The following is a 21,784-nucleotide window of genomic DNA, read 5'->3' on the forward strand; positions in this document are numbered from 1 at the left end:
TTGATGATTAGTGATGTCTCTTCTGTCACATTAATGCTTAAGGTGCAACATACTTCTTATTGCACCCTTGATGATTAGTGATATCTCTTCTGTCACAAAGGTGCTTATGGTTCTATATATTCGACATTGCACCCTGATGTTTAACAATGTCTCAGAGCTACCTTAGGCTCTACATATTTAACATCACATCTTTTATGTAAGGCTGACATCTGTTGTGATATTGTCAGTATGCAATCCATATGAATCTGTAAAAGTAACGGTTATGCTTTTGCATTTGATAATTTCTGGTACCTGATCTCATCTGCTCTTTGTGTGTAATGTAGAAACTGCATGAAAAGCTCAATAACTGTTGACATTATTCATATTAATAGTGAGCCAATCATATGTACTGCAAGTTGCTTCAAAGTTTTACAGTGGTTTTATTAGTTGCCTTCATTGGTAAGTGACAGGAAGGAATTTGTTTGATATTTGCCATTTTGATTTCAGCCAGGGGAGGACATAGTGTTCGAGACATTTGAACATGAAACTGGACGAGAATACCAGTGTCTGTACACTGGCGGGATGCGGTTCTACCTGGATGATTGGCATTCCAAGGTCAGTGCCTTTTGGAAATACTAATTACAGTAAAAACAACAACAACAACAACAACAACAATAATTAGCAATGACTGAAAAAGGTTGATCAACAGAAATACCAACTCAGTAAATTGCCATGGATGCCTGTCAGTGTGTTTTTGTTCCAGGAATGGCAGCCGTTCCCTGAGCGTTGGTACAAGCAGGGGAAACTGACCACTAATGCTGTCACTAAGGAACACCAGGTAAGAAGGAGGTTAGATGGGGCCACGGAACCAGGTGATCCATGCTGAGGAAGAGCAGGAATTACCTGAATGTCAAAGAATTCAACATGACAACTGGCCTATAAATTTTGAAATATTTTTAGGAAGAAAAGGGAAGGAAAATGGCAGGTTGTTTTGTAAACTTCTGTTAAAATTGTTGAACTTGTCAAAATGTTTTTGGATTATCTTCTCCTAAAATGATCATCATAAGTCAAAAATCTGTTCAGGTTAAAACATAGAAAATATTTTTAAATGTGGAAAATCATTTCGAAAGATATCTAAAATGAATGTGAAAACTTTAAAATTTTCATTCACCTTTAGACATTCAACAGGCTTTCCACTGTGTAAATGATTTGCTTATGTTTAATCAGTCTCCTTCTGTTGAGCAAAACTGGCCAATCATTGTCCTTTGACCTTGTAGAATCGAAGAAGTCAAGGAACCAGTTCGTCAAGGTCTCAGTCTCAACAAGTGCAGTCGAACATACCAAGAAACCGTGACGACAGAGAAGGTATCATCAACCACCCACGCAAGGGACGGATCAGCACATATATGTTTACTGTGAGTCTGGCTGGTTTTCCTAAATACCAAGTGATGGACAATTTTGTAGGTGGTGATAGAGGTTCAGGTAACTGGGTCTTCAGTAGCAGGTGATGAGTGATTCAGTAGCAGGTGATGGGGGATTCACTATCAGGTGACAGGGATTCAGTAGCAGGTGATGAGTGATTCAGTAGCAGGTGATGGGGAATTCAGTAGCAAGTGATGGGAATTCAATAGCAGGTGATGAGTGATTCAGTAGCAGGTGATGAAGATATGAGTGGTAATGAATGGGATGCTGTGTTTTATGTCAAATAGGTATTCATCATAAATATAGACACTGATATGACCAAATATGGTTCACTCAGAAGCAATACAGCCTCTGTTACTGTGCCAAGGACTCACTCCTTCGCTCAGACGCTGTTTCACTCACTCTCTCACTGTTCCACTCACTCTCACTGTTTTAAGAGAAGCAGTGCAGCCACTGTTACTGTGACAAGGACTCACTCATTCACTCACTCACTGTTTCACTCACTCACTCTCTCACTGTTTCAGGAGAAGCAGTACAGCCACTGTTACTGTGACAAGGACTCACTCATTCATTTACTCACTGTTTCACTCACTCTCTCACTGTTTCAGGAGAAGCAGTACAGCCACTGTTACTATGACAAGAACTCACTCATTCACTCACTCACTGTTTCACTCACTCACTCTCTCACTGTTTCAGGAGAAGCAGTACAGCCACTGTTACTATGACAAGAACTCACTCATTCACTCACTCACTGTTTCACTCACTCACTCTCTCACTGTTTCAGGAGAAGCAGTACAGCCACTGTTACTGTGACAAGGACTCACTCATTCATTTACTCACTGTTTCACTCACTCTCTCACTGTTTCAGGAGAAGCAGTACAGCCACTGTTACTGTGACAAGGGCTCACTCATTCACTCACTCACTGTTTCACTCACTCACTCTCTCACTGTTTCAGGAGAAGCAGTACAGCCACTGTTACTGTGACAAGGACTCACTCATTCACTCTCTCACTGTTCCACTCACTCTCTCATTGTTTCACTCACTGTTTCAGGAGAAGCAGTACAGCCACTGTTACTATGACAAGGAGACAGGGTCATGGGTGAAACTTCCCATTGGCTGGGAGCTGCACCATGAGCTCATCAAGAACATGGTGGACCAGGTGGAGGTAGGCAGATGACTTTGTGTGCTGGCCATTAGGTCTTCACTCTCAGGGTATGGGTTCGAATCCCAGATGGCCTTATGTGTGGCAGTCTGGCCAGGTGGACCTGAGTAGGCTTGACTGTGTAGGTTGCGTAATACTTAATACTCAATACTTATTGCTTGATACTCAATACTCAATGCTCAGTGATGTGAGTATGCTCAATACTAAATACTCAATACTCAATACTCAATACATAATGCTCGATCAGAGGTATATTGCAGGAAGTATGGTAACTGGTGCTTGCCAAAGGAAATGTGCCACAGAATATTTTCAAAGTCTGTTTTACCTGTAAGTCATCCTATATTAATCTGGTTCTAATTTCTGTTTACTTAATTGTCAAAGACCCTTTATAATTGTGTTCTGAACATATATCCCAGTGGACATGTCAGTATGTGAGAAGGAAACAAGATCCCAACAGAAATTTGACACCAATCATTCATAAGTCATCAGAAAAATAATAAAAACTGAAAATATTTCACATCTGAACGGGAAAAGAACTGTCCGTTTTTTAGTCACGGATAATAAGCAGTTATTGCATTTACAGTCGAACACTTGGGACATGTCTTATATCAGCTTACCTCTAAGAAACTTTGTCATCATATCACTCCACATGCTCAGAGCCCATCCTGTAATGGAGGAGATTTTCAGTATTAGATTAGAAAAACTCAAACTCAAACTCAAACCATAAGTTCCTAAATGTATTTTGTACAAGAAATATGAGTGGAATGTAGCAATCCACAATTTGTAATGGTTCAAATAGCATAGAATTTTGCATCTTCAAGGAATCACAATGTGAAACATTTGCATCCATTCTGAATCACTCCGAGCCGCGACACAATGTTTTATGAAGGTATGTTTTGTATGTTTTTGTTGCTGCGTGTAGGAGGCGCTGCCTCATTGGAATGATCGTCTGGACATCTTAGCCTCACTGAGAGCCCACAACTACAGCCCGGACGAGTGTATCTCCTCCTACTTCAACCTTGAGGGTGATGGTGAGGTTTTCTTGCTGTTTAACACCACACTCAGTAATATTTTGATGGCAGTCTGGATTTGTCATGTCTGGACCAGATAATCCAGTGATTGATATTGTGACAAAACATCCTCCCTATCAAAGTAGGGCAAGTCAGTGGTGAATCATAGACCTACACTGCTGTTCAAGGCTTTGTAACCATGTAATCGAGATATTGTGCATGTTAGTGCTGCACCAGATACTGTTTAAAATTGATACATATGAAATACTATGTAAGTCATGGGTTAAATACGTCTGCTATCTTAAGTTGGTGTTACAATACTATGTAAGTCATGGGTTAAATACGTCTGCTATCTTAAGTTGGTGTTACAATACTATGTAAGTCATGGGTTAAATACGTCTGCTATCCTAAGTTGGTGCTACAATACTATGTAAGGCAAGGGTTAAATACGTCTGCTATCCTAAGTTGGTGCTACAATACTATGTAAGTCATGGGTTAAATACGTCTGCTATCCTAAGTTGGTGTTACAATACTATGTAAGACAAGGGTTAAATACGTCTGCTATCTTAAGTTGGTGTTACAATACTATGTAAGGCAAGGGTTAAATACGTCTGCTATCCTAAGTTGGTGTTACAATACTATGTAAGACAAGGGTTAAATACGTCTGCTATCCTAAGTTGGTGTTACAATACAATGTAAGGCAAAGGTTAAATACGTCTGCTATACTAAGTTGGTGTCACACCAGATGTCTGAATAAATATTAAACCAGATTACTATTCATGACAGTGTCAACCTCGTAACTGTAATATTGTTCAAAGTGGAGGGACTGAAACCTATTTCCTGAACTGTGGGACTGCAACAATTCACCAAGACCTCAATTTGATTTGAATCAATTTTCAATATTTAACCATCGATTTAATGCTTTTGACTTTTTATACATGTAAAACCATCAGATTTCATTTCACTCTCATAGTCGATTTTTTTAGCATGAAATCCATCATCAACAATTCTCATTGGATAATTAGCTCGGTATCAACCAGTCACATTTTGGCCTATTTCAGCACCTGAAACTCCTCAAGTTGGAGTTAAAATTATGCATCAGCTGCATGGGAATAATATATAAACCTAAAGTGTGCTTCTCACTATATATGGAGGGACGGGTTTTACTTTTCGCTAGAAAGACCTCTTCCGAGGTTTTTCTTTTAGTTAATAAGACCGCTTCCCAGGTTTTACTTTTCTTAACATTATATGAACATCAACATTCAAATGATACATGAGTGTTTGAAATCAACTGAAAAATATCATTCAAGAGTAAACTCACAATACAAATGTTTTCCAACGGGGGATTAGAACCACATATCTCATCCATAGGCAGACGCTCTACCAGGTTGACGAAGGTGGTGGGGTTAAATTATCTACTTATAGTTACTGTCATTAAATTGATTTTATGCATGCTTCGGTTATTGTTATGTAGCTTTATTAAATGATCATCTATATTGTGATTACCCATCACTGACAGTATATAATGTTATATAAAACACTTCTGCTCCACCCCTTGGGATTTCCCTCTCCCTTCGGTTTTACATTGTCTACCAAAACCTTGGAGGTGTGTTTTCTCCTATACTTAAATACCAAATCGAAATAGTGATAATGGTTACTGAAAATTGAAGCCAAGGTCTCAGATTCTATTTTTGATGAATCAAAGTGAATTGTTGCTGCCATACTGAACTGCAATTCTGTGTATAGTTGTTTTAAATCCCAACAAAGTCACTCCTTCTCTTTGTCACTCACTCACCCACCTACGCACTCACCCACTCACCTACCCACTCACACACCAGCTCCCTCACTCACATGTCACTGTTTCCTGTCAGACTGGCTGAAGGTTCCTCGCACATCCAAGGAGGCCAAGCAGCAGGGAGAAAGGGAACTTCGCTTGGCCGAGCTGGAGAAAAAGGTGAAACAACTGGTAAGTTAACACTTGTCACAACACATTTGTGCATTGGTCAGCAATACCAGTAACTGATTTCCCCAGGTTAGTTTGAATTTAACTCAGATCTTAGTGTGATGAGCTGGTTCACCACCTGCTGAGCTGCCTCAGTCCTGCTTTGAACTGCAAAGTGTGATTGTGTCTTATGGTTACATTACAAGTGTAGCAAGTTGAATCCTTAAGTAGCCCAAGGAATGGATGTCATTAGTTTGAAACAAGATTGACAAATATCATGATACCTTGATGTGGAGTGAGCAAATAGGTTGTTTCCTGTGTTTATAAATCTTGTTGGAAAAGAAGCAGTAAATTTTCTCCTTGTTCATTAAAAGTTAATAATATATTACCAGATGAGTTTTTCCTTGAGCTGTCTTTCTGTTAGTATACCTGACATGTCCAGCTTATATAAGCAGTGCACTCTACGAGTATGAAACATAACAAATGTGCTCACACGTTTTTTTTCTGAAAATATTTTCATAGTGCCATGTGGCTTTTAGTCTCGGGTTTTGTTGCCATTTCACATTGCCTCTAAGATAACAGCACCCAGATACCATTATAGGAAGTCTAAAATGGGTTTTCACAAGACACCAAGAGGTTTGTGTGTATATGTTCTTGTTCTAGCATTATGTATGTATGTTGCAGGAAAAGGACCTGAAGGAAGAGGAGAAGGGGAGGAAGGAAGCTGAGGAGCAGGTACCGAGTTTCTCATGAACACTTCTCATATCTTGGTTGTACTTCTGATGCAGATATCTTCAGGGTGTCAGCTCACTGCAGCAACATTATACACTGCAACCTGTTAAACCTGAGTTCTGTGCTGCACCATGATGTTAGTCCTTGATGATCTTTACTCTTCTTGCACAAGACAGACTTTTGACTGTCCTCCTACTGAAGACAGATTTTTGACAGTTGTAATTTTGACATCAGTTTGAGATACTTGGCCTATGCTCTTTTCATCAAGTCCACTTCCTGTGTGCAACTGCTTTCAGGAAAACAGGTGCTTTTTTAATATAAACAATTCTTTGATCACCAAATGCTGTGGTGTTTCTTCTTTGATGAGTGATACATGATACTGAATATCATGAATGGTACCATATGTACCAAACTCTAGAGAAAGCTGCCATTTAATCACATTGTGTTTGTATTCCTAGCTGACATGTCAGTTTCTGTCATGTATATATTGTCTTAATGATGTCTGCTTTCAGTGTCAAATATTACATTGCTATTTCAATGTCTGTTTGATTTAAAGGTGTAAGGCAATTTAAATGCAATTTTTACTTATAATGGACCCGTGAAGGTCCCGGGGTAGAATAGGCCTTCAGCAACCCATGCTTGCCATAAAAGGCGACTATGCTTGTCGTAAGAGGCGACTAACGGGATCGAGTGGTCAGGCTCGCTGACTTGGTTGACACATGTCATCGGTTCCCAATTGCGCAGATCGATGCTCATGATGTTGATCACTGGATTGTCTGGTCCAGACTCGATTATTTACAGACCGCCGCCATATAGCTGGAATATTGCTGAGTGCGGCGTAAAACTAAACTCACTCACTCACTCACTTATAATGACCTGTCTTGAGCTGATGCATGTATTGTTTCTTCACCCCTGTCAGCTGAACAAGCTACAGGAACAGTACAGCACAATATCCGCTGAGGCCAAGATTGCGACTACACAGGTTGAAGCCATGCAGTCTTCACGACCCAAGACAGCTCGACCCAAAACACCAAAGGTAAAACTCTGGGAAAACAAATAGGTAGACAATTCTAAAATATGTTACAGAAATTAGCTTGTTTAAAGACTGGTTTGGTTGTTTAATGCTGCACTCATCTGTATATAAGAATAACCTTAATGAATATGGATGGAAGGACAGGAATTGTTAGCCTAATTGTATACTTTTACATATAGTGACTTCATGCTCAGGAGAGCATTGTATTTATTGAACAGGTTAATCTATCCTCTGGTTCAGAACTATGTGTATAGTTTTCATAATATTTTTCATGTTTTGGCATAAAATTAATATTGAGACTTGCTTACTCTGTGGGAGGTATGTCTATGCTGCGACAAAGTAATAGGAGTTGTCTCCCGTCTGCATGAGTTGTCTCCCTTGCAGACAAGCAAAGGTCCGCCACCAGGTAGCTTGGGTATTTTCAGCGATGACTTGGATGAGCTGAACAACAAGACCAAGAATCTTCACAAATCTCATGTTCACCTCAAGATGGATGTTGAGCGCCACTTTGGGACTCTCGGCAAGATGATAAAAGAGGTATGATTGCAAACTGGACAATTATCAGTCTGAAAACTCATCCAGTTGTTATCCTTGCAGTTACTGAAGACCATATTTTGTCGTTTGTTGCATTGTTATACAATTTTCATTGCAAACATCAGGCAGTATCGGGTGTCAGTCAGATCACATGTCTCTATAACTAGTATCATTCTCAAGATGTTGTACTTTGTGTTTTTATATATTTTTTTTTAAATTTAATAATATTTGTACAAAACCAATATCAGAGCTGGCTCAGGTGGAACTATTCAAAGGCGCTTTTTTCCCCCTGATCACTGGATATCAATATCAAGGGAACATCGTATTATCAATCTCAACTTCATGGGGATCATACAACTTTTGCAGGGACTAGGCACAGTGACATTAAGTGGCTTTCCCATCCTTACAAGGTCCCCATTCACAGCTGGGTGAACTGGGACTCATAGTCACAGTACTTTGTAAAAGTTTACTGCTTGTTGCTGTACCCACAACTAGGTGTTTGCATGTGTTCATGTGCCTACCATTTGGTCATTTACCAACAGATTTGTGGGTTCTGTTAAATACACAAAGTTGTGTACTGTACACAAGGGGTTGTGACCACACTGAAAGAGTCTGCATACAAAGTTGACTCCAAGGATTTTACCCCCAGTTACAGGGAGGTTTGATCCCTCATGCACCTCATGCTCGCTGAATCACTAGCCTGGTGTCTTAGACCGCTTGTCCACCATGCCCCGCTTAATCTTTGTGATTGCATACACCAGGCACTGTCAGCGATGGGTCAGATAAAGCAGTCCGAGTCTGGCCAATCAAAGGAGTTAGAGGAAGTACGGGCTCTGTACCAGAGAGAGGCTCTACAGAGGAAGCTGCTCTACAACCAGGTACTACTTTCCTGTTTCATCAACAGCCCTGCCTTTGTAACTGTTGTAGTTTAGGGAGAATTGCTGATATTTCTCAACACAAGAGTATAATTGCCACATTATGTCATACTCTTACAGTGTTACTGGATGCATGTAAGAATTTTTTAAGTATGTGACAAGGGGTATAGTTTTTGTATTTTCTTACTTATACCGCACTGGATTCCATACAAAAGTGTATGCCTACAGCGCTACATAAAGTCTGATGGGAGTACTACTATACATAAACCAGATACACAGAGGCTTGAACTTTTCAAGATATGTTTGTTAAATATGTTTGTCAGCAAAATTTATCTAAGGCAATCCATTCACTCACCATCCACAGAAACATATGATCTTTAATTATCAAACATTAATACAGAATAGAATTAGTTCAGTCATCTGTAAATAAGTCATGATATAAAAGCCATTTAGAATAAAATTCGGATGTACAGCTTTTGTTGAAGAAAATGCATTTTTCAGTACTATATCTCTATTTCATCTCCCTCCTGAATTGTGCAACATTTGGTAAAGCAGAATTAAGCTTGCATTATATACAAGTAATATTTTCCCAATAATATGAACAAGTCAAAAACAGGGTTGGTAAAAACATTTTTCTTACAGCCAGATATTATCAGTTCCATAGTGGGTGTGACATTATGTATGTGATCACAACCTTCTGTTAACCATGATAAAAAGTTTGACCAAAAGATTTGCACAAATTCACATTCCCCAAACAAGTGCCAAACAGATTCCTTTCCTTCATGATGGAATGCACATAAATCTGAATTTTTAATTTTTATTTTTTTAAGAAATGCATTGATTGTTAAAATTCTATGGAGTATCCTGTACTGAAACCATCTCAGTTTGGTGTGTTGTGTTGATTTCAACAAGTTTAGGAAAATACAGTTCTGGTCAAGACCACCCTGGAAATGTTCTTGCCATTTTAACTGTGCTCTTGATGTCCTGTTTGAAGAACAGAGGATGTAGTAATAGGCTTTAGAGCCTTTGTTGATTGAAAGTTACAGCCAAATAACTGGTGTATTTTCTTGACAATTGGCAAGCCAGCAAAATATTTTCTTATAGAGTTAATGACACCATGATATTCTAATGTAAAAAAATTGCACCTGTATCCCATTGCATTACATTACAAGGATTCAGAAATCAAATTTAAATTAAAAAGAAAAAAAAATCACAGACAAAAAAAATGCATATTCCAGCTGAATAATTTAAGTGTTATAGGATTAGGTGTGAGGAAAGTTATCTTCATTTTTTTTTCTGTGTTTCTGTCAGAGAAACAAAGCTGTATATATGAGAGATTTTATAGTTCCATTCTAGACACTTGGAGTGTACTTGCTTGTATCATGCACACATGGTTTTCTGTATTTTTCAATGAATTATTCTTTTTAGCTTCAAGAGCTTCGTGGAAATATCCGAGTGTTCTGCCGAGCTAGGAAAGACACGCGCACTAAGTGTTGTCTGACATTCCCATCTGACCAAGACATTACTATCACCAGCAATGATGGCTCGAGGAAGACGTTCAGCTTTGACAAAGTGTTTGACCCAGAGACAACCCAGGAGCAAGTGAGAATCTGTGTTTCTTCATAATTATAGCAGGCAGTGTGGTAGCCTAGTGGTTAATGCATTTGTTCGTCACACCAAACACCCAGATCCCCCACACTGACACAATGTGTGAAGCCTATTTCTCTTCCCTTCCATGAATATTGCAAAAAGTGGTTTAAAACTAAACTCACTCTCTCACTATATACATAAATAGATTAAAACAAGCATGGGCATGTGCTTCTGATGCTGGCAAACAGGCTTGAATGTATTGGATTTGTTCCCTATTCATGCTTTACATGTTCAACCTCACCTTGTAACTGTTAATATCAGCAGCCCTGAAAGTGTAAATTAACTTGCTGAATGAAATGTGGATACACACCGCCCTAAACACTATATCGGCCAGAGCTTGGCCATGCAATGTAAGGCAGAAACATGAGGGATGTTGTCAAAAACATGGTGCTCATAGACAAATCATTGTTATGAGGGAGAATTTGAAAACAGCATCCAGACCCATTGGATCCTGGCACTGGAAAGAGAAGCAATAGATATTGGTGTCGTAGACCACAAACCACAGCTATCACAGTTTTTAATATTATTTATGCTATTCTTTTGATCTATTCTAATAGCCTTCCTAACAATGTATGTACCTCATTTATGTGTCCAGCAAAATCAGGGTCTTTAACTAATGTAATGTCTTTTTTTTTCAATGAAAGATATTTGATGAAACGAAGGCCATTGTGAGTTCCTGTGTGGATGGGTACAATGTGTGTTTAATGGCGTATGGGCAGACCGGCTCAGGGAAGACATTCACCATGATGGGGCCTGAGAGTAACCCTGGGATCAACATCAGGTCAATATTCTTGTTATAACACTAGGGCGCATTATGAACATTGTCTTGGCAGGTTGTTATTCTTCATAATGACTCCATATATGCAGTGCAGTGAGGCTGGACAATTTGATTCATATGAAAGGGGAGGACACCTTTGTTATGGTTTTGATCTGTTGAGTAAAGAGCTTTGCATTTGATGCACAGGTGGTATAAGCTGCTATACCTTGCAAAGATTTTTCCATGTAGATGACATAGCACTTATTATATGTCAATAACACAAAAGGTTAAGTGCTGATGACTAGTTGTCCTCCCAATATCTTGGGAGGTAGGTATTTGTGCAAAAATGGTTTTATATTTAACTAATCAGTCATGATCTGAAACTAGTGTGTCTATAAGATATATTTCCATTTGACAGAGCTATCACAGAGCTGTTGAAAGTGTGCAACGAGAGAGAGACAGTGAAATACACACTCAAGGTGAGACGGGGGCAGGAAGAGCATGGCATCATCACTGGTCTGTCTAACTTGAGAAAATGTGATACTTCTAGACAGTAACCATCACAGAACTCAGGGTTATCATATTTAAGTAGCCCAGCTTTGATTCATTTTTCTATGAAGGAGGAGTACACCTTCTGTCAAGAGGTGGATAAATTCAAACAAACTGTGGAATAATATATATTTGGAAATAGGGATCTTTGTGTTTTAAGAGGATATTTGATTTGGTTTAAAAGGTTTACAAGGAACACATATTCTGTTGTCTTTAGATTGTGTCAAAATACACTTTTGAAAGAAACTCTGTTTGATGGCAGACTGACAATACATTATAACAAGACTTATGAGTGATAGAATCATTTACCTTCACATTTTGTATTAGATTTGAAGTAATCTTTTTTAATGTATGGATAAAGATTTGAAAACATATCATCAGTCATATTAAGAAAAGCTGTTGTTAACTTGATCATCAGTTTTGTGTGATGTATAACAGGTGTCCCTCGTGGAAATCTACAATGAAACTGTTGTTGACCTGCTGACATCTGACGCCAAAACAGTGGACCTGAAATCAGCCGGAAACAACATCCGCATGCCGAACCTGACTGACCATGAAGTGGCAGAGGTCAAGGACATTAAGCATGTGATGGCCATGGGAGACAAGAACCGGACAACAGCTAGCACCAAGATGAATTCAACCAGGTACATACACAGCACTGTCCGTCATGTTTACTTTAGTGGTTGTAACTGAAGAAGAATGACATGCTTGTACAGTTATGGATAATACCAAGTACCAAATCTGCTGCAGGGAAGCAGTCCAAATGTGTTGCCAACAATTAAAGCTTGGTTTGTGTAGTAATAATTTAGCAGATGAATGTACAGTATTTTAGGGTTCTATTACACTGATCCTGTTGATTGTATCATGAAAACCAAACAGTCAGGCCATCTTTTTCTGCAATAGCACTGAGTTCTCAGGCAGAACATAATACTTACTCGCTCCCTCCCTCCCACTCTCTCTCTCTCACTCACTCACTCACCCACCCACTCACTCACTCACTCACTCACTCACTCATGGTATTTCCTCTACCTCTAGTTCCCGATCCCACCTGGTCCTCATGCTGAATGTGGAGGGGACAGACAGCGTCTCAGGAGCCGTATCCCGAGGCGTCCTCACATTATGCGATCTTGCAGGGTCTGAGAGAATATCGAAAACTGAGGCTCAAGGACAGAGACTGGTGGAGGCAGCGGCTATTAATAAGTCGTTATCAGCTCTTGGGCAGGTTTGTGAAGGGATGACAATTACATCCAGTGTTTTTGTCTGCAGGTATTTACAGAGCTAAGATCTATTCTACACTTGTTCACCATGCTAAGATCCAGTGCTTCTATTCTACATGTGTTCATCACGCTAAAATCCATTGTTTCTTTTCAATATGTCTTAACATTGCTGAGATCCAATGTTTCTATTCTACATGTTTTCACAATACTAAGATCTAGTGTTTTTTCTCCAACTGCTATTCAAAGTGCTAACTCTATGTCTCACTTCTGCAGGTGTTCACAATGCTAAGATCCACTGTTTCCATTCTTCCGATATTCACAGTGCTAAGATCTAAGATTCACTTTTGGAGGTATTCACAGCGCTAAGATCCAATTTTCTATTCTACAGGTGTTCACAGCGCTAAGATCAAGTCAGTTACATGTGCCTTACAGGAACTCGAAGCTCACCCAGATTCTCCGTCCATCTCTTGGTGGAGATGCTAAGGTGAGATAACTCTTGTTATGTTATTATACATCAGTTATGTTTTCATGGAAAGGTCTGCAGTAAACTTTTGAACTGACATTTGTTTATTTCCTCTGTGATATGTATGTGTACATCTGTTTTGCTAAAATGACTGAACGGTCTGTGCGTGTTCTGGTTTCCAACTGTCAACCATCTGTCAGCTGGTGTCTGAAACATCCTCTCCTCAGTTAGCACTTGACCAGTGACGCTAAAACATCATCCACTCTAGAGATGACACAGAAAATGGTTCAAGTTCAAATATAATTTCCATATTGAAAAAGATATTTATACCCAATAATGAAACTTTATGTTAAGGTTTTGGGCACACCTTGTGATATGTAAACTATTTAATATGACCTTCCCACATTGACCTTACTGAAAGCTGAAAGTTCTTATGGTCATTTTTGTTGTATGTTATTTGTACTTGGGTAAACCAACAGAGTTCTATGTTTTAAGATTATTCAATAGTTAAAAATGTTGATTTTACCTTTGCCCTTTTAATATGCAGATATAATCTGTGAACATCTGTGGCCATTTTTGGTGTGTGTCGTTCGTAGCTGAGTGAACCAACAGAGATCCATGTTTTGACATTAGTCAGTAGCCAATACTGATTTTACATTTGTTCTATAAATATGCTTACATGCTCTAGGAACATAGTTTCTTGCCAAACGACGTGACCACTTTAACTTGACTTTTTTCCACCAATGATAACACCTGTATGTACTCATGAGGTTCAGATCTGATTTTCAAAATGGAACTACCAGCAACATTTTCTGTGACAATCATTGTTGACATTTTTCTGGACAATTCCAGGTGAGCAACAGTTCCATGTCATATTTTGTCATTGTTCCTATCATTACTCTCTCAGTTTATATATTTGCAAAACTGCCATTTGAGAAAAGTATTTACATAGTGATTCCCTCATTTCAGGCTTGTCTGTTTGTTAATGTCAGCCCGGATGGTAACAATTACCCAGAATCCTGTAACACACTAGACTTTGGCTCCAGTGCCCGCCAGGTAGCACTGGGACAAGCCAAACAGAATATCTCCAAGAAAGGGCCTCAGTAACAGAACATCGGATCCCTGTACTGCGGATGGATAATTCTTTACTTTCATCATTGGCATGACGTTCAAACAGGATGTAATAATACTATCTAATTTTATCAGTATTTTTTTCTTTTCTGTAATTATACTTTAAGTAACAATATCAAGTGATCAGTGTGTCTATTCTCATTTTGCCATTTACAGTTTCTGTGACAAATATATTCTGTCTGCCCCATGTGATAACAGATGTATAACCATTGGATATTCGTCCCCTGTGATAACGGGTATGTGACAATAGTTGCCATTGTCTCATGTGATAATTGATTTGATAAAGCTACTCACACAAATATGTGAATATTTATATTTTTAAGTCTGCATAGTGATATTATTTCATCTGTAGTACTATAATAACTTTAACTAAACTATTTTGTGGAGTTGCTTCCCTTGTATGTGCCAGGATCCTATGATATCAGTCAAATGCCTGATTCTCCCCAGTTTTGTTTTTTGGTTTGTCAGCACCATACTCATGCTGTTGGATTCAGAAAAGTGACAAACAACTGAGATCTGCATCACATGGGATTTCCTGCTTCAACCTGACATTTCATAATGCTACTTAAACCATTTTATGTGATACTGGAGCAGTTTCACACTCATATTCAAATATGTTGTAAGCATCTTTGTATGGAGATCGATGGTGATGTTGTGATATTTCAAAATGTATGTTCACAATTCACATGTAGTCACCTCTGTGTCACATCTATAAATCAGTGAAGTCCTACTTGTGACTACTTAGTTATGTCAAATGTGTGCTTTTGACACAACTACTTTGAGCTTATCTAATAATTGGCATAGTACTGCATCAGTAGCAATGTACCAAGATGTTACGTTTTATCTACTAAGATCAAGAAACATTATTCAATGCTCTATTTCTTATTTACTCATCTGATACGTCATCTTCTTCAGAGTAAGGAGGTGGTCCAGTAGTTAACGTATTTGTTTTAATATCCCATCGAAGGCCTATTCCCAGGCTGGTTTAGACCCTTTCCTTGTGATACCCACTGATGGTAATTGTTTTAATATCCCATCAAAGGCCTATTCCCAGGCTGGTTTAGACCCTTTCCTTGTGATCCCCACTGATATTGTAATACCTATGGACGCCATCCTTAAACACTTTGATGAAATGAATTATTTTTGTATTAGTCTGTGACTTGACTATGTTTTAATCCAAAACTTCATGTGAAGTGCAAGTTACTTAACGTGCCTTCCTTGCTCTTTATTTAACAGTAAATCCTGTCATTTAAGATATAATTCAGAGCAAGAAAACTATTTTGTTATATATTTGTACGGACAGAAACAAGACTATATTGAAGCCAAAATACCAGGGTTCTGAGGTACCTGCAATTTATTCTTATTTTAATGGCTTCATAAAGAAGGTGGATGCTGATAATAGTTAACTGTCTCCTTTGAAATTTGTGAATATTATAAACGTGGTTTGCTTGTCTGTGTGTCTAGTCGCCTTGTTACCAAGGAAACTTGGTTACATAAATGTAGATAAATGACTAATGAAGATTCTGCTTGTAAATCTTGACTCCGTCCTACACAACTACCTACAATGCAAGCTGTGATATACACACCTGTATTTCATTCATTTGTATTCCATTCATTTTCTGGTAAAGTTCATAGTTTGTCATCTCATACTTTTGTTATTTGTTACAAGTACAAGTACATTGTTTAATAACTGGATTTCATGTTTATTTCATGATAGAAACATGTTACCTATGATGTTTTTGAGACTTTGAAAATGATAAAGATAAATTTATATCTATTTTATGTTAACAAATTTCAGGAGAGGTCACTTGTTCTTTTGCTACCTAATGCCGATAGTATTAAATAATTTATTTTGTCTAAGATTATTTTCATATCAAATTATTGATGAAGGACATACCAAATGGAGATTTCTTTCCAAGATTTTATTTCCAATCAACTTATAAATATTATTACTTATTCCAAAGCTGATTATTGGTTGTATACATGCTTTTGAGAATTATCTGTTGTGTGTTGATCATTGCTCACCAAGAATTCGACAATACTACGCAAAGCCGTCCAGATATTCACAATGTGATACATAGCCTTGTTATTTACAGGTCCACTCAGATCTGTCTAGTGTATTCTACAAGATCTATTTGTGCCAGTTATCCCTGTTTCTGATGATATTTTTAACATTTTATTTTGATATTAGGACTTTTATTGTCCATGTTGAAGCCCTGGAAGTGTTGTTTATTGCCTGCCTTAGTCATGCCAGGATCTGGTGATCATTGACTTTAATCCCAAGATTTGTCCTAAATGCACTTATTGGTCTATCAGCACATCATGATACCATGCAGTGAGACAGTACTCCTGTATCACGACTGACTATAGTTCTTTGATATGTAAGGATACAACACTATATAATAAAGTTCTGATGCATAAGGACCCAGTACTATAATGCAGAACTGATATATAAGGATACATTAATAATACAGTACAGATACATAAGAATACATTACTATAATACAGAAGTGATACTTTAGAATACAATGCTATGATATATAGTATTCCGAGAAATTATTGAGAATCATGTTGCGTCATGTAACTCATTACGTTTATTAACTTCTGGCGTTTTACTTACATAAACATGTTAAAACATCATCCTTTTACAGTCTCAGTCTTGTTTTAGTACTTTGGTAAACCTCCTCGCTCAGCAATGCATGCCTGAATACGCCTAGGCACACTACCCATCAAAGTTTGTAGGTAATCGTGTGGCAGGGTATCCCAATATTGGACCACCTCGGCCTTCATATCTTCAATATTTCTCAGTCCCTTTTGGTTTATTCTGTCCTTCATGACTCCCCACACATTCTCAGTTGGGTTTAGGTCTGGGCTGTAACTGGGCCAGTCTAAAACTTGAACATTTTCGCCCGACAACCACTGTTTTGTGTAGCGCGCAGTGTGTTCTGGGTCATTATCATGCTGGAAAATCCAATCATCTTCATACAATGTTTGTGTTGTCGGAAGAAGGTGACCATTTAGAATGTCAACGTATCTTTCTTTTGTCAAGTTTCCCGTGAAAACACCCAATGGCGTCACTCTGCGAGCCGATATGCCACCCCACATGTGAAACTTCAGGCTATGTTTTGGTCGCTGGTAGATAGGTTTGACAGTATCTTTGGTCCAAATTTTCACACAATTAGGGAAAAGCCAAACAGAACTTTCATCCGAAAAGAAAACATTATCCCAATCTTGATTTTCATGAGCCCGACACCAGTTTAAACGTTTTTCCTTTTGTGCATCTTTCATCAACGGCGAGGGAATTCCACGTTTTTTCACCCAATTAAGTCTCTGTAATTCCTGCCTAACTGTTTCATTGCATACCTGAGGACTTCCTCTGCTAATCATTTCATTTCTGATGTTCTCAACACTTTTCAATTTGCCCCTACTCACAATCTGCCCAAGTCTTCGGCGATCCACAACACTGAATTTCCTAGGCCGACCTGCCCCTGCTTTGTACTCTATCCCGGTTCCTGTTTGAATATTCTTCAAAGTTCTGTATACTGTAGACAGAGGAATACCATGTCTACAAGCTAACACTTTAGCATCAGCCTCACTCCTTTCAAAATCATCTAGAATGAGCTTTCTTTTCTCTCTTGCTGTAAATTCTGCCATGTCAACACAGGAAGCCGTCTGCTCAGACAAGGGAGATAACTCTTGACGTAATGAGCTGCCTTCTAAGCCTTCAAGAGTTGTCTCCCTTATTTAGTATGCTTAGTGCATAGTGAAAGCCCTTTTTCCAATCTTAGCATCATTAGAAAAAAAAACAAAGATTTTCTCAATAATTTCTGGGAACACTGTATAATACTGGTGCTTAAATATATTTATTATTTCATAATATGTCAGAAACACAGGGTAATGAACAGTCAGTTTCTTCACAACATTGTTTGCCAATGTGGACATGAATATTTTTGTCACGGCCATGAAAGGGTATGGAGTTGAACTCAGCAAACTGGATTGTAGGCTCTAGAGTGGATGGCATTGAAGACTCCAGGCAAAAAGCCATCCTCACACACATACAATCAGTTTTCATGGAAGTCATCTGCTATTTATTTATAGTTCAAGACACAGGCTCTTGCTGCCTACAGGTATAATATATGAGTGAATTTCTTTAAACATACACTGTTTATGCTTCCTTCTTATTTATTTAGTAGAGATCTTACCATTCTTTAGCCAATTTTTGTTGCCTGTTTGCTTTGTGTGACATAGTGTTTGTTTCCTTGATGACTTTTAAAATGTAAAATGACTGGTGTACTATCACATGATCTCTCAACAATATTGTCAGGCAAGAATAAGCAGATGCATTGTGTTAGTCAAGACTAACAAATGCTGTGTTTATACTATCTAACCTATCTTGAATTCTCTTTCTCAGTAGGAATCCACTGTGATCCTGTATTTATGAGATGCCTCTGGGGTATCTAAATCATATTTTTTAAAAGTGTATCACCTTAAGGGCGGTGAGGTAGCCTTGTGGTTAAAGCCATAGCTTTTCCTCGTCACACCGATAACCCAGGTTTGAAGCCCCTTATGGTTACAATGTATGTATACCCCCATGCTTTTGCTGGAACTCACTCACTCACTCACTCACTCACTCACTCACTCACTCAGCATCACATTATGCAAGAAGTATGGGGGAAATCTGTCTTCAGTTGATCGGTTATGTTTTTCAATCATAAATTTAATTCATATCTCCATGACAACTGCTATGCTAATTCAATGATTGTGGGCATTACCTAAATTAAATACATGTACTTGTGATATGTAACAAACTATTGCAAGATTCTGGAAAAGGTTTGGTTGCCTAATGTTTGCTTGCATGGGGCCTTGGTGTGATGAATATTTTCCGTAAATTGTAACATTCTGTTGGTTTTACAACAAAGCTCAAGTTGATTGTTATGGGATCTTATGATTTTTCATCAAATATTTTGAAGCAAACACACCATTTTAATTATCCATGGTCATCACATGACTGTGTTCTGTAACAACATGAACCGGTAGTTTTAATGCACATTGCATCCTAGTTCAGCTGTTATTGGTTTGTATTACAAAGAAACACATGCACGTGCGGTACATATTAAGCATTGACCTAGATCAACCCTACTTGCTCTCGGTGTTTCATTTAATATAAATTAAATTTTCACCATTCAAAAAATATAATCCTGATGTTTTTATTGGCAAAATATGTAAATTTAAACCAACAATGTACCATGGGTTTGTAGAAGGTGAAATCAGTGTTTCAGACTGTCGCTCTCCTGTTTGTCTGTTACTTAATTGCCCTGTCTTCTGCCACTACAGCTAGAGGTGCCTCTCAGAAGACCCTCTACCACTGTGTGATTGTAGAATAAAACATGTTTTACTGAGCTATGTCTTGTCTTAGTTTTTTCGAGGAACTGAAAGGGAGAGAATATATGCTCCACAATAAAAGTTATGGGCCAGTTGATCAACCATGGCATGGCTATTAACATGGTGTATTGAGATGTTATATTGAGAGGTTATATTTCAAATTACACTTCTTTAGTTAGGTACAATTGCACATACATTTAGTGTTGAGTCCCATTCAGGATTCAAACACGTAATCTCAGTGTAATGCACAGAGTTGTAAACTCACAAAATCAGCCAGTCAACCAACTCAGCCACTTGTCATCATGATATGGCCGAAATATTGCCAGTGTGATGTTAAATATTAACTCACTCACTCACACAAAATGGAAGTTTTGCAACAGGTTGTTGGGTCACATACTTATGTAGCCTGATGAATGTAAATTGGCAGGTGTCCTAATTTTATAACTATGTGAATCTTAACATATCCGACTGTGGATAAGACAAAACAGTGATCAAGAGTATGAACCTTGATCTACATAAATGAGTTATGATGACATGTACCAACCAAGTCAGCCAATCTGATCACTCAACACATTTGTCACATCTTATATCAAGCATGGGTTGCTGACCAGTTCTAACTTTGATCTTCATGGGTCCCACAAAAAGAATGTGTATCAACAGATTTTCTAGATCACAAAGCTATGGACCAACATGATAAATGTAAATTGGTGGGTACCCCAAATGCGCAACTGCATGAACCTTAAAGACTGTTTGATTTGTAGATGATTATGATTATACTACTGGAATAAAGTATCTATGTATTATTTGACGCCATTTTAATGCAAAAATATAATGTCATCATTTGTGGTCTTTTCCTTTATCACTGTTGAACTGTTGACAGGATAATATTGGAATCTGAATCTTTTGACAGTAAGCATCGCCCTTGAAGCGTAAAGATACGATTGTGTCCTTGAATGAAGGGCTGCACATGAGACTCTGTGATCTCATCCTGTATCGCACACTTCACATGCCACTCACCACACATTGCATCACAGTTCAGACAAAGTGCTTTGCAAGTTTATTTCGGATTATTTTTCATAACTTTATAACAATTTCATGCAATTTTATCTAATGCAATGTTACTATTTTCTATTAGTATAGTTTGTCTAATAGACCACCTGTTTGAACACATTCTTGGATGTGTGTCCATATGTATTTAAGTCCACATAGGTAAACCCTGCAAACATGCAAGATGCTATGGGTTGGATGACACCCCACTGTTTTATAAAGCTCACCTTACCAGATGAAAAGCCTAAGGCCACATGGGAGAGTACTGACACTTTGTTGGCTCAAGTTCGTGAGTAAACTTTTTGGGTTGTTTGGACAAGGTGCCAGAGCACTTATCTGAAGGTGTTCAATTTAAATCCCATTTTAGGAGTCGAACATTTTATGGATTCGACATGTAGATTGGTGTTCAAAATTAGCATTCACTGGATTATCTGGCACAGACTGCTTTCAGTACGGACCAGACAATCCGCTGGTCAACAGAATGATCATCGGTTCAGGTAATTAGGATATGATGACATGTGTCAACCAAGTCAACATGTTTCAAGCAAGTCAGCGAGTCTGACCCACTGGACTGACACTGTTAGTTGCCTGCCTCCTTCAACAGGCATGGGTTACTGCAGACTGATTCTAATAGGGATCTTCGCAGTGTTGTTGCTGTGTTCAATACTGCAACATACACTGGCACACTGTGAGACCACTACCTGGGAACCGCCTGCCACTCCAGGAATTGGCTTGAGGACGGAGGCCACAGTTTGAAACATGAAATATCACAAAGATATTAAACAAGTAAAATATTTCCTGCAAGTATACTCAGTCAAGATGGTAAGATGATTAAATTGTTATTATTTCATTGTTGAGATCTGTGTGATGTACTCGACACACTGACAGTGCCACAATG

General features: G+C 38.3%; 1 protein-coding gene across 1 annotated transcript in view; it reads left to right on the forward strand.

Moving 5' to 3' along the window:
- LOC137296493 (uncharacterized) overlaps positions 1–15,575 on the forward strand; it is a 41,995-nt gene extending 26,420 nt beyond the window's left edge. The window contains exons 5-21 of the mRNA XM_067828281.1: positions 487–594; positions 743–817; positions 1,257–1,394; positions 2,454–2,567; positions 3,487–3,595; positions 5,446–5,540; positions 6,201–6,251; positions 7,168–7,284; positions 7,666–7,818; positions 8,577–8,693; positions 10,119–10,292; positions 10,985–11,121; positions 11,516–11,576; positions 12,085–12,290; positions 12,682–12,868; positions 13,252–13,347; positions 14,296–15,575. Coding sequence (XP_067684382.1) covers positions 487–594; positions 743–817; positions 1,257–1,394; positions 2,454–2,567; positions 3,487–3,595; positions 5,446–5,540; positions 6,201–6,251; positions 7,168–7,284; positions 7,666–7,818; positions 8,577–8,693; positions 10,119–10,292; positions 10,985–11,121; positions 11,516–11,576; positions 12,085–12,290; positions 12,682–12,868; positions 13,252–13,347; positions 14,296–14,433 — 2,076 coding nt within the window. The 3' untranslated portion in view covers positions 14,434–15,575. The remainder of the gene's footprint in view (positions 1–486; positions 595–742; positions 818–1,256; positions 1,395–2,453; positions 2,568–3,486; positions 3,596–5,445; positions 5,541–6,200; positions 6,252–7,167; positions 7,285–7,665; positions 7,819–8,576; positions 8,694–10,118; positions 10,293–10,984; positions 11,122–11,515; positions 11,577–12,084; positions 12,291–12,681; positions 12,869–13,251; positions 13,348–14,295) is intronic.
- The last annotated feature ends 6,209 nt before the right edge of the window (positions 15,576–21,784 follow it).

The sequence above is a fragment of the Haliotis asinina genome, chromosome 9, assembly GCF_037392515.1.
Source record: "Haliotis asinina isolate JCU_RB_2024 chromosome 9, JCU_Hal_asi_v2, whole genome shotgun sequence".
NCBI classification, from domain to species: domain Eukaryota; kingdom Metazoa; phylum Mollusca; class Gastropoda; order Lepetellida; family Haliotidae; genus Haliotis; species Haliotis asinina.